The following is a 14,574-nucleotide window of genomic DNA, read 5'->3' as shown; positions in this document are numbered from 1 at the left end:
TTTTTTTTCTTAGGAAATTCTTCATTAAATCAAACCAGATTTATTACAGGGAACTGGCTGTAACTAAAAAAAAATCTTGGAAAGAGTTTCGTGTCCTTTGAACCCATGGTTTTTGTGTAGTAAAATATCAGGGACTGAACTAATTAACGAATAGTGTTTAAATAATCATATAATAAAACTAAAACTAAAATAATTTAATTGATTAAGTATTATAATACACCTATATTTACTATATTTTGTATAATAAATGTACTAAAATATGGGTAATTCTTAGTTGGGCATAGTAAAATATACCAAGTTGGGATGAAACAGCTGTTGTTTGTTGTACCCATTTTCTGTGGCAGCGACCGTCACTTGTTTACATTTCGAAGATGAGTACTGAGGGGCGCCTGGTGTGTTGACAGTGATGGACCTCCTCTAAGTTAGTTACAGTGATGTTTGAAGTGTGAAGAGACGATGGATCGAGACTTGGCGAGTGACAGGTTTATGGAGTTTGATGGAGATGATGATGCCTTACTTATACAGAGAATTGACTCCAATGAGATTATCTACTGTCCACCAAAAAGAAAGTACAAGGTAAAACAATCACTTTATTAATCGTATTTAACATAGAGTAAATCACCAGCTGGGCTCGTTATTGTATTTAGAAGGGTTCTTGGTTCTAGGGATTCCTTATATGATCTCAAAATATACCTCTACACAGCCGGAATAGAGGAGGTATCCATCACGTATCAGCCATCATATCACCTTATCTGAAATGTTTTATCATTTTATATCAGCTGTCCGTGAAACTATGGTAGAGCCTTTGCTACTGAACTGATGCTTATATAAATCATTGTAATGTTTAAATACAAATTGAATTAGTGACAGGATGTTTAATTATATACCGAGATTTACAGGAGACTAGTGATGAAATGTGAATTGAGCTGTGGCTGTAATTACCATCAATTCTGAACCCTGTCCCATGTTGGTCATAGCAAGAGTGAAATTTCCAAGTATCTGGACATAATTTTCCTAATATGTATTTTTATGCTATTTATATTTGTTTAGACTGATATTTGTTAGGTATTGTTTCAGAGACACCGCCTTAATAATTGATTTCTGAGTGACTACTCCACCGTGTGATGATTATAGCCCCAGATGCTATTTTCACTATGGTAGTGGGTCCGACTAATTACCCAAATATAGCCGGAATGAAGTCAAATAATGGTCCTAGATGAATAAATCGGACTGCCAATCACTTCTCAACTAGTATTTGGTGTCAGAAAGTCACAAAAAATTGGTAAACTTAATTTAATCTGAGTTAATAGATCGAGTGCTTGTACCTAACCTAACCTAACCTAACCTCGACTAGTATTTGGTGTCACGAAGTCACAAAAAATTGGTGAACTTAATTTAATCTGAGTTAATAGATCAAGTGCATGTACCTAACCTAACCTAATCTAATCTAACCTAACCTAACCTAACACAACACAACTCAGATTAAATTAAGTTTACCAATTTTTTTTTGACTTTATGACACCAAATAATAATCGAGAAGTGATTCACAGCCCGAATTACGCTTGTACGACCATCATTTGACTTCATTGCGACTACATTTGGGTAATTCCTCGCTCCGTCGGTATATGCACGCGTTCTTTTAACTCAGATTAAAGTAAGTTTTCCAATTTTTTGTGACTTTCTGACACCAAATACTAGTCGAGAAGTGATTAGCAGTCCGATTTATTCATGTAGGACCATTATTTGACTTCATTGCGGCTATATTTGGCTCCATTTGGGTACATTTGGGTAATTAGTCGGACCGATGGTAGTTAATAGTATCAGTATCAATTGCTATTTTCAAATTATATACAGTTGTTTCATAAATGTGATTCTGGGTTATCTTAGGTTAGGTATGGTGAAAATAGCATATGAGACTACAATCATTGTTTGGTGAAAATTGTGGCTATTTCCACCATACACTGATTAGGTTAGGTAAGGTTAGGTTAAGTCCGGATTAGTTAGGTATAAATAGCGTACGAGGCTATAATAGCTGTATGGTGAGAAAAGGGGCTGTCAATTGATTTAGAATTATAGTTTTATTAATTAGAAGTGTATTTATTTGTTTTTAGTTTAGAAATCTTCAAACTCCTGATGTGACAAGTACCATAGTTTTTCTTGTACAGTATTCTGCAGTGTGTGACTCCACTGTTTATTGGTCTTTGGTGCTTCAGCAAATAAAAAAAAAGTCTATCTGAACTATATCTGATTATAGCAGGAATGAACCATTAAGCTTTGCCAATGCTTTTTTCTTAATAAATTTTACGAAAGTCAAACATAGTTCTGTGATGTTACAAAGTTCCAAAGTCACATAACTATTGGCATAATAGGTGTTGGCATAAAGGAGGATGTATTTGTATGCAACAGGAAGTTAACGATTTATATAATAGTACTTTATTTAAGAAACACTTCCTTTAAAAAATGTAGAGAAAAGCTAATAGCTACCAGTATTATGTTAACTCTCTCAAGCTGCAATAAGTTTTTAAGTTTCCGTCACAACAACAAAAGTCAGATGGAATCACAAGTGATATCTGGTCATCTTCGTTCTGCGACTAATTTATCCCACAAGAAATAGTCTTTTTTTTTTTTTGGTCATGATTTATACATCACTGGCTTTAACAAAAACATAAAATTATTTGTTCCGTGCCTCATATCTCTTGATATAGTTATAGAAGTGAAGTTTTATGAGCTTTCCAACGGTGGCTTTGGAATTTTGACACAATTAATTATGGGGAGGGTGAGAGAAGAATTAAAGAGACAAATGCTACTTAGCAGTACAGCTGACAGGAGGAAACTGATGGACACCAGAACTCCACCAGCATTTTAGAGCTTTGTGGAAGCTTCACTCGCAAGATCATGCATTCATCTTTGACGCACAAAAATTTCATGCAATTATCTTGAAAGCTTAATTTTTGGGGTAATTTTTTAAGGTTAATAATGGGATTCGTGTCACCGATTCAAATAGCGTTACCCAGTGATTTGACGGGATTCGTATCATGATGCACAGGAGGGTTAAGGTGGTATCCCTTAAATAAGATATTACCATATCATTTAATCACCATGCACTGTAAATAAGATTGAAATTCTCCATATAAAGTGCCCATTCTCTTCATCACAGCTGAAACCTGACACAGTTATGTTTACCCTCATGGATTTGCTTTGAGTTGCACAGATTTTGTATGTGTCTGATGCCCTCTGGAAAATAGTCACCAAACTCACAGAAAATCTTCCTTGCTATTATGTATTACTTTTGAGTTGTCATTTAAAAAACAGCTGGTTAGGTTTACACCAGTTCAGATCTCTTGGCCTCTTTCCATCCTTTTGACTAACATTTACTGTACAATATTTAGGTTGGAAAAGGATTTTTATTTATATAATGTTTTATTTCTTCATTGCAGAAACAGGTGGAAGTTATTAGTACTCATTAATCTGAAGTTACTGTAGAAAGAATATTGTTTTCTGTTTTCATAGTGTGTAAAGTCTTCAGCCATGGCCAACCCCTCAGTGAGGAACTCCCTACAGGAGTGAGGCATTATAGATTAGATAAGATGATGACTCAGTTTTTATCTCCCTGGAAACGGTAAAAAACCTAGTTAATCTGTGCAGTCGATTTAATTAATTATTGTATATCTGGATTAAGTTAGGTTATATGGGATAGTTTGTTTGAATAATATTTGATTGGTTATTAATTGTGATAGGTTAGGTTGGAATCTTTACATTAGGTTTGGGTAGTTTATTTAGATTTGATTAAATGAATTGTAGAATAACCCATTACTGTGCTGTACAGTGTATTTGGGTTTCCTAAATCTTATCAGTTTTTTTTTCTGTACTAAGACTAAAATTATGTGTAACCAACTGATATGAAGCTTTTGATGATGCATAATCCTCAAATTTTTATATATAGTTTTTTTTTACTCATGACAGTAAAATATTTAGGTTATCTACTGTAATGGTGAAACTCTGTGTCATGTGAATTTTATTTTCTCTTACTTGTTGTTCACAGCTAATACTGTTACACTGGTATACAATGTACTGTCGGGGTAAAAAGTTCACTCCCTCCCAAACTGAAACAGCATCCACCCCCAAATGAAATAAAACAGCACAATCTCACCAGATGACAGTCAGGGTAAATATGTTGGGAGACTCGTTCCCGTGACTCAGTTTCACCATTGGGAGCAGACTTTTGTCTGTGACTGTACTGTATATACTGTACTTTTAAGCAGCCTTTTGTAATCTTTTGGATTTTATGTTCTGTTGACCATTTTGTCAAAAGTCATATTACATCATGATGACAACATATCCTTACTTTCCTACTTTTTCCAAGAAGACCATTTTTATGTTTACATGTATCTCAGTAGTAGGTATCATACACTGTCTGCAAACACTATTGATATATATAACCTTTTTACATGACTTGTAACAAAGTTGCTACTTAACTAATGATTAAAACAATGAAACACATGCAAACGTCTATTTTCAAATTATTTAATACCAGTCTTTTGGTATGTCTTGGATTTTAACACCAATTGAAATTGACTTGTCATGACTTCAGCGATTGTTTAGAAATAATCACGAACCATCCCTGTTGTCCAGACCTACTTATGTTTTGTATTGGCAGCTTGTGTGTGTCATCACATTCCATGTATTCTCTATCATGTATAAGTGGTGAGCTCCCCAGCCACTGTAGCAATAAAAAATTCTTCATACATATGTTAGGAGTGGTGTTTTGGTAGTACAGAATCTTCTTTTGCAACCAGAGTTGAATCTTAAGTTTTTGACTCATCTCATCTCATGTCAGTGCCCTTGGAGATGTTTCTGGGCCTCCCAAGAGATAATTTCTGAGGTGTAACAGCATTGGCAGGAAGATAGCAATTTGTACACCTTATTCTAAGTAATTGTTGTGCCTTGTCCTGGATTGCTTTCAAAGGCACCAATACCTTTTCGTTTTCACACACTCCACCCCCCTCATAACATTGGAAAATCAACTTGTACAACAGTCTTCAGTAGAATTTCATAAACCTTAAGACAAATGGCAGTTATGGACAATAGAACACTGATGATTTTTAACATGTTTGTGACAGTGTTGTGGAATGAGCCTAAAGCAGGAGGGCATGACATCTTCAGATAACAAATATTTTATTAACATTGAACTCTCTTTGACATAGCAACCAAATTAGCAATCAGTAAATATTATTATTATTATTATTTTTTCACTCAGTTGGTTGGCAAATATGTGATGGGCGACAAGCTCGGTGAGGGGAGCTACGGAAAGGTAAAAGAATGCCTGGACTCGGACACCCTTCAGCGGCGAGCAGTCAAGATTATGAAACGCAAAACCCTTCGAAGAATTCCAAACGGCGACCAGAATGTTCAGCGGGAGATTAGATTATTACGGAGATTGAAACACCGGAATGTCATCAGTTTATTCCACGTGTACCACAATGACGAAAAGGGCAAAGTATGAACCGTGAAAATATTGAAGTACTGTACTCTACTGTACTTTATCTTAATGATAGCTTCATGCTACTGTAGCAGATTTTTAATATGTAGAATGAATTGTAAATAACTGAACATGCTATTTTATGTTGGTTTGTTATCGTTTGGAGGGTGCTGAAAATTGCATCATTGTACAATATACTGTATAAGTGTTTCATGTCATGATGAGTCAGCAATTATTTACTATTTTGTAATCAAGAAACTTGTCAATGAGGAAGTGACACGAGATCCCATGTAGTGGAGATGTGTGTTTATGGAAGTTTTAGGTTAACTATATAAATGGAAGTGTCAAAAGGAATAGTTCTGGAGCATTTTAATAGTACAGTGATTTTTTGTTGTTATAGTAATTAAGTATTTTAAACAATTACCCTGTACAGTACAGTATCAATTTTTTCAGATATACATGGTAATGGAGTTCTGTGTCACTGGACTTCAAGAAATGCTGGACAGAGCCAAAGATAAGAAATTTCCAATCTGGCAAGCACACATGTGAGTTTTTAAGGAGCATACATATTGAATGTTCTTATGTACAGTACTTGTTTTAATGTAGTTTATTATATTATATTATAGTTCTTTACTTTGTAAATTTGAATTATTATTTATGCATGGCATTGGGCATGCACAGTTTTTATGATTAACTTATACTTATGTTAATATTATTTACTTCAACACTGTGGAAAGTTTGTATAAGAAAATGTAGCTACAGTCCTATATAAGGAAACTACTGCAGGCCATTAATCACTATAGTATATACTGTAGTAGGTAGTATTTAGTCCCTTTCTCAAAAGACTTACGGTATATAATTATCAAAACATCAATATATTTTATCTTTACTGTGCTGAGAAATATGTATTAAAATAAATCGTTTCTTTTCTTACAGGTATTTTGTACAGCTGGTGGAGGGGCTGGAATACCTGCACAGTCGAGGTGTAGTGCACAAAGACATTAAACCTGGCAATCTTCTCCTCAGTACCGATAGCAGTCTAAAGATTTCAGACTTTGGGGTTGCAGAGGTAAGCTACTGTATAAGTGTTTAGCAGTTTGTTCCCCATTATAAGTTAATAATGTATACAGTACAGTATATTAATCCTTGTGGATTGTTGGCATTGAATTATGAGTACTGAATGGTACTGTACATTGCTAGGTATCAGAGAGGACTAAAGATTGCTAGGAATTATGGGATGGATGAACAAGGAAGACTTGTAGAAGATCAGAGCCAGTTTCAGATATTGAAAAGCATATATAAAGACTTTGGAACCCTATGAAGAATTTAATTACTATTTAGCATTTATTTGCTGCATTTAGTTTTTTTCTATTCATTTTATTTATTTTTATGTTTATTTATTTATTCTACCCAAAAAATTTAAACATGGGTGTTATAAAAATGTGCACTATTCAAAGTCTACCTGTATTTAGTAAACTCTCCCTCAGTGCCGTAAACATTTCTCCGTAGCATAATTAGGTGATAAGCTTCATATATTTCCACAATACAATACAGTACATTACCAGAGAGCATTTTTCTTTTTCAGCAATTGGATGTAACAACAGGCAATGATGAGATCACTACCAGTCAAGGCTCACCCCTCTTCCAGCCTCCAGAGGTGGCTGGGGGAGCTAGAATGTTTCCAGGGTTTAAGGTGGACGTGTGGAGTGCTGGTTGTACTCTGTAAGTTTTTACTTAGACTTTTAAGACTTTTATACTGTATTTATAGATCTCCCGTGATTTACACAAGGGTCACATTCTTGAAAAGTCCATAAATTGAATTCTAGTTAGTTTCTAATTCTGTCCCATTATAAAATTGAAAATACATTGTTATGGAAAAATCTTTCCCAAAACATAATAAGATTTCCCTTAAGACCTTTATCAACCATATTATAAATACAAAAATGTAATAATGTTGTCATAAGAATGTTACAATAAGTACAGTGTCTGGTAATTGAAAAATTTGGGACTTCAAGGTTTTGGTAAAATGGATTATTACTTAAAATTGACACTGTACTATCATAAACTTGACTCCAAGGAAAGCTCGTAATAAATCACAGTACAGGATACCCCCAAGTTACAATGTCTCGTGTTATAATCATTCGCTTTAACGATGTAGTATACTTATACCCTGTCCCTGAGTTACAGGGGGTCATATCCAAGTTAACTGTCAACCCTACAATCAATGGTCTCTGTCCACCATGCCTCCTGGCCATGCTTTAATGCACAACTCTACTGTCACATGTGTCAAAGTGATCAATGCATCAACTGTTACTATTCCTTGTCCACATTCACATGTCTTTGATCTGCCTCTGCTAGTGTGTCTTGCTGCGGCTATAGTTACATCTTACATATATTCAATCATGTACAGTAACTGATTTTAAATTCATCATGTTTTCTTAAGTTTGTAAACTGAATAAAAATTTTTGGGGGATCTACTGTACTGTACTTGCATCATAAGTATCCAGGTTGTGCAATTGAGTTGAGTGTATCACTTATAAAATTAGGGCAATTTCTGTAGGTTTTTTATCTTTTATTGATTTCATTGTTTTTGTGTACGATATTGTTCTGTTCCCAGAAATAAGAATTACTGGATTTTATTTAATTAAGATAACGTTCCTTAAGACATGTGGATAAGGTTAGAACATCCAAATATATTGTTACAACAGTGTAAGACATCAGGTTGTGTCAAATGATGTGGGAAAGTTTATGCATACCGCAGCAGTTTGTGAACAAAGAATGATTTGTTATAGGAATTTCCACTGTTTTGTATTCTCCTGTGTTGTGATTAGTCTGGTACAGCATAGTACAGTACTGCTGGATTAAAGTTTACTCAATCTAAAAACTGGTTGTTGAATTGCTGTAAACAATAATATAAACATAACAAGGACTTGTCCGAGTAAAGTTTTTACATGAATTTTGACCCCAAATATTTTGTTTTTCAGGTTTAACCTTACAAGTGGAAAATATCCATTTGAAGGAGAAAACATGTTCCGTCTATTTGAAAACATTTGTGAGAAGCCTCTAGTTGTACCTGAAGAACTGGACCCAGTGCTCAAATCTTTGCTGGAGGGCATGTTGGTGAAGGACCCCTACCAACGCATGTCACTGGCACAAGTCAAAGTTCATGAGTGGGTTCCATTATATCTATTTTTCTCTTCTTTAAACTGTTTCAATTTAAGTGATTATCTTATTTTTTTTCTATCTATTCATTGTCTTTACTCTTCTTCCGGTTTTGTGTGGGTTGGGTCAAAGGGTATAGGAACCTGAAACAAAAATGGGCAGATAATTAGGGAGAGTGGTGTAAGACAGTCCAAAAAGCCATAGAAAAGGACGAAGACATTCAGAAAAGAGGGAGTCTTAGTTGATCTTAATCCCAGTCACCTTTTGCTTTATCAGGAAAGTGTGTACTAGAGTGAACAAATAAGAAATGTATTTTGACTGGACACTTTAATCTTGTTGCTAGTTAGCTGTATTGTTGATATTATTTTAATTCTATGCTAAAATCTCAGTTTGGGGCCAATATTGTACCTGGAATTGAGTTTACCAGTGTTACTGTTATTAACTTTAGTGTTTACTTAACAGCTGGTGTTGCAAGAAGCATCCATGCACAGATGAAGAAGTGTCAGTTGGAGGAGATGATGACCGTCACAGCATAACCATAGTCCCATATTTACGATATCATTATTATGATTCTGAGTCAGAAGATGAACTAATCACGGAGCATGAACTAAATGGTTTGTACTGATGGATGGTTGAGTTTCTTAGGGGCTGATAATAAAGGGCCAAAAGTTACTGATGTTTGAGGTCCTGGCAAGGGAAATTGTCCACTTTGATTAATTACCCATTAAATATCTCTGTTAGCTGGAATCACACATAGCCAGAACTCTCCAATAACCGGAATTGCAATTTGCTTGGAATATTTCTGGAAAATTTCTCTCAATTCTGGGTTTGGAAACGATTTTCTGTAGTTGAAAATCAGGCGCATTTTCTGGAAATTCTGAGAAACTTTTCGGAAACTCCTCCCCCAAAAAATTATGGGTCTCGGAGCAAATTCCCATGATGAAATAATGTGTAATTTTGGAAAATTCTGGAAGCTCTCCAAATGTTTCCCATTTTTTGGAGCAAATGCTGAGGTTGAAATAATGCCCAATTTCTGGAAAATTCTGAGAAACTTTTCTCAGTACCCGGAAAAATTCCGGGGATGGGGGATTTTTTTCAAGGATTGAGAGAGCCATTTCGTTACCTGGAAATCTCTCATTCCGAAAGTGCTCTGCACCAATTGTTCCAGCTAACGGAGATATCACTACATGAGGCATGTGCATGAGCATCACTTGGAACAATAAGAGTGAATGAATGATAGATTGAAGAGGGAGTGTGTTTGCTGTTGGTTCCAGCCACCTCTGTATATTGTACTTAAAAAAATTGGTTATGAGGTATTAATACAAATCTTAGCAACACTGCCAACTGAAGTGTTGTTAGGTACCTCAGAGCATTTAAGAAAACTTGATTCTATTATGATAAATTTTGTGAATTGCTATTACTGTACTTTACATTTGTAAAAGAAAACTTGTGCACACATTTACATACACCACACAGGCACATATAAGCAGGTGCATTCATTAAATCCTTGAATAACTTAATAATGTTTCTTGTGCTCAATTCTCTTGTATTTCTCTGAGTGAGTACTATATATTTATTTGCTTGTATGCATGAACAAAACAAACTCAGAAGGGAGAAACTGATTTAAATATTGAAGGTATGTTAGGTGCAAACAGAGTATAAATTCATACCAAGTACAGTATCCTTGTATAACACTGTACCTTCCACACCTTACCTACCCACATATTTCCATAATATTTAATGTGAAGTTAATCATGATGATGTCTTCAACAGCGACAAGGAACCAAGCCGAAAATCGATCAGACTTGTCTGCTACAGATCTTCAAGAGACGCGTGGTGCCCACAACAAGAGGAGGAGACGCAAACCGATCTCATGTATTAGTGTCAAATCGATTGCTTCCTGCAAGCAGTCTTGACACTACACATGTATACCATATTGACGTTGTTATCCGGCAAGTGTTCAGCACAGACCGGGATAAGGGGTAAGAAGGGTGCTTGGAGGTGGGTATGGGGTGGGAGGGAATTATCAGCTTTGTACATTTCATTTGTGCATGGAAATTTTATCTTGTACTTCATGAAGTTCATCACATCTCATCGTCATATATTGTCAACCTTCTCTGTGATTTTATTCAGATAGTGGAAGGTATTGTAAATACTGTATTGGCATTTTGTGTACAGCATATAAGGATGACTTATGAGTATTCAGTCAACAAAATATATTATTCCAAAGCTATCAATTATATGCGGCCTTGATGTTTATCGTTAAAGCTTTCACTTACGACTGAGGTGCCCCAATTGAGGATAGAACTGTGGAATTTAAACATAGGCAGTGTCTCATAGAATAGCCACAGAGATAGTACTGTATTGTAAATTGGGTATGCTTAGTAGTGATGGTAACTAAGGCTGTGAACTCTGGCATTATAGGTGCAGATACAAAGACTTCATATCGAAGTTGGAAATCAGTGTCATATACAAACTTATAACTGATACATATATCCCACATCTGAGAACACGATTAGAGAGGAAGAATCACTCCTCATTAATGTGGCTGTTGCATACATCACACATTTTGGTGTTGAACTTGTAGCAGCTGGGCTCAAAATATGCCAAATTATTCTGCATGATTCTTTAGCAGTTTCACAGTGAAGCAATTGCATTCTGCTTGCACCATAAAATACTTTAACTATACTGTAGATCAGTGTATAATGTCATAAATCACAAATATGACGCTGAGATCTACATTATAATTCAATTGCCTTTCTTGCACTGTCATGGGCTGTTGCAGATATTTTTTCACTTTTACAAGCCTTTTCCTGCTATGCTGCAGGATTTTCAGAATAAAGAGTATACAGTCATTCATCCTCTCCAGCTGTCATAACAAGTGTGTCCTGGGATTGATATAAAAGATAACAATGCTAAGAGGCTAAGTCTTATCAATCTGGGAGGAATTCTTTCTCTTCAATTAGGTCTTGTGGAGGGGGTCATGAGGACAACTTCAGTCACAATCTAGGTTAGGGTACTTATGCAGGAGTTACAGCTATGTGCCATTACCTATATCATAATCAAATTGTCTGCCTAATGCATTTAAATTAGCAGAAAAGTGGGATTTGTGATCAAAGGAGAGCACAGGGATTTAAAATTTGCTCACTTTATATTGTTCCTTTTTGCTAAGCCTTTTCAGCAAAACAAGAAGATTTTTATGAAACTTAGTCCAGTATATTAAATGGATTTTGCATTTGTGGAATAAAGTCTGATAGAGGAAATACTGTAATATTGTCGATTGTATCAGTGAGAGGAACTTAATTGTTGAGAGGGAAAAGAAGCAAGCAGTTGTTGCTTTCACAGATACATTAAGTAAAACATTCAGCCAAATTTGAGGCCTTATTCGAGGCTTTTCATTTCATTATGGTAATTGTGACTTAGGTGCAAGTCATACTCATCCAGAGCATTAGTGTTCAAATCATCATCCCCTTTGCACCTACTTTATTATGTAACAGTTTTTTGTTGTAAGCCCCTTTGGCTCTTCGACATTGACTCATTCCGCCAGTATGTAAGGCATTTTGGGTAATTCCTAAGAAATGTACAGCATTTATTCTGAATGGATTACCTGTGTCTGGATGTCAGTTAGTGAAATAACGTCATGATGCTCCACATTTACTGTTAAGGACTCAGGTCAACATTAGTCAAGTCGTGTCTCCATGTTGGCACAGGGACTTGAGACGGAACCAAGTTTGGTTCTGATGTATAAAATGGAGACGTTCTCCAAATAGCTAACGTGACCTGTCACTCTCCTCCCTCTCCCCGCCCTTGGCAGCTACATGGCAGGCCTGACAGGTCTGTATGCCAGATAACCTCCATTATAATGCATTTATGTTTGTGAGTGATGTTATATGTTAATAGTAAGAAATTTGTTGTACAGTGGTGAACTACTACACATAATAATTATCTCAGTTAAGCCTGCTGGCATAAACTTTTTTGCAATAAATGATATGTATGTCATAGTCTCCTGACCGGTGTAGCAAGTTTAGTGCTTGTTTATTCCAAGATATAATTTTGCAGTATGCCATGCAAATGTAATTGTTGTTTATATTATTTGTAATATTCAAGGAACAAGGTAGCAGTACCTCATGTATATATTTTTCAAATGGCTGAGAATGTGCTTCAGGACCATTATCATTAAATGCACAGTCAAAATGGATTTTAAAGGTGCAGTAATTTAAAAGATTCACATGTTGAAATATCTAGTACATAACATTTCAAAATTTTATCTATACATCCAGTTTGCTTTTCATCATACAATACAAAATAGGCAAGAATGCTTAGAAGAAAGGCATCTGGTATCCAATGATAACTAATAGGTTCAAGTGTTGTGTGCTGTACTATTTTTTCAGAATTAAGTGATGACTGCTACACAAGGATAAATCAACTAATCAGATAATGCACAATGAAATAAATGATCTGTGCACATATCTGCTTAGTGAACAGAGTTAAGATGTAGGGAGCTACATCTTTGACCATGGTGAGTAGATGATGTGTGAAGTACTTGATTAAGACAGGCAAAAAAATAACAACTTGTACAGGATCACACTGCCCCTTCTATTGTAACTGTATCATCACCAGTGCCATATTACTCATATGCTTTATTAATAAATATTGTATACAATTTTTTTTAGATTTTATCATCCTTTTTTTTTTTCAAAGGTATTCATGGAAAGGCAATGGAGTGCTTCACCTTTTTAAGAGCTCTATATTCTTTTTTCTTTTTTTTTAGTACTTTCCATGAAATGAATACAATCAGATAATAAATGTATTTTCATGACATAATTTTAATATAAAACATTTTTTTAAATATAACAGGAAAGCAACTGCTAGGACTCTGCCTATTAGGCATGATGTCACTGTAGGACCTACATCCACACTACATCGAGTCCTTAGTGAAGCACTTGGAGTCATTTGGTGCCTCCTCCTCCCTCCATAGCTGGTTTTCATATACAGAGCAGCCCAGTCCTTTCATGGGTCATTTAGAGTTACAGTAGTTGAAGAAATTTCTTGTTTATGATTTATCCTGGTAAAGTGTAGCAGAAAGTAGGATTTAGGTAGTAGGCAGCTATCAAATAGGGAGGTACGACCGCCTGGGAAGATATTGGAGGCATAATGTGTTGTCCAGTGGTAGACCCTGCTGCCATGTGGCATCACAAAAATTGTGACCATGTGCTGATCTGACTTTCTGCCACTTTTACACACAATTGCGAGTAGTCAATTGTGTCTCTTACTTTGACAACACAACATACACGTACCCGGTATATCATTTCTTACTCTTGATCTGTTTTATTTTTTCCATTTCTGTATTTATTTATTTACTTATTGTGCAATTAATTTTTTCTTCTGCTCTTTTGGGCCCTCCCCCGGCCCTGATGTGGGTCAGTGACCTGTGGCCGGGAGGCTAATCCACATTAAAAAATTTATAAATTGTAAGCCATCATAAATTTTTTGTAAACAAGCATACATAATAAAGTACAACATACAGTACAGTACTCTACTACGAATGATCAATTTAGCATATAAACGTACTGTCACACATAAAGCTACTAGTATACACTGTAAAAATTTATCTATCCAGTCTCCTGTGTGAAACAATAGGACACCAGAGTCAGCAGATATTGAGGTATGCCAACATGGGGTAGGACCAACGGGCATATCACAATATCGATTGTCTGTGTTATATTGTTTCACATACAATGTGGTAGATACTTTTTTACCATGTGTATCTACAGAGTAAAAGTTGATCAAAATTAATATTAATTTGATGAATAACATAACATTTACTTAGTTATATGTATGTGGCTGACATATGGATGCAGAGTACTGCCATTTTAAACTCAAGAGTTTGAGAGATTAAAGTAAATTATAAAAAAAATTCAGATTTACATCAA

At 35.3% G+C, this 14,574-nt stretch overlaps 1 protein-coding gene across 1 annotated transcript; it reads left to right on the top strand.

The window, feature by feature from the left end:
- The first annotated feature begins 359 nt into the window (after positions 1-359).
- On the top strand, positions 360-13,306 carry LOC121862137 (serine/threonine-protein kinase stk11-like). Its single transcript, XM_042360158.1, has 8 exons — positions 360-576; positions 5,258-5,497; positions 5,933-6,024; positions 6,416-6,548; positions 7,065-7,201; positions 8,464-8,649; positions 9,104-9,255; positions 10,415-13,306. The coding sequence occupies exons 1-8, from the start codon at positions 457-459 to the stop codon at positions 10,555-10,557; spliced, it is 1,203 nt and encodes a 400-aa protein (XP_042216092.1). The 5' UTR covers positions 360-456; the 3' UTR covers positions 10,558-13,306.
- The last annotated feature ends 1,268 nt before the right edge of the window (positions 13,307-14,574 follow it).

This window comes from Homarus americanus, unplaced genomic scaffold, assembly GCF_018991925.1.
Source record: "Homarus americanus isolate GMGI-L3 unplaced genomic scaffold, GMGI_Hamer_2.0 scaffold25013, whole genome shotgun sequence".
In the NCBI taxonomy this organism is placed as follows: Eukaryota; Metazoa; Arthropoda; class Malacostraca; order Decapoda; family Nephropidae; genus Homarus; species Homarus americanus.
This window is presented reverse-complemented; position numbering and strand designations above follow the sequence as displayed.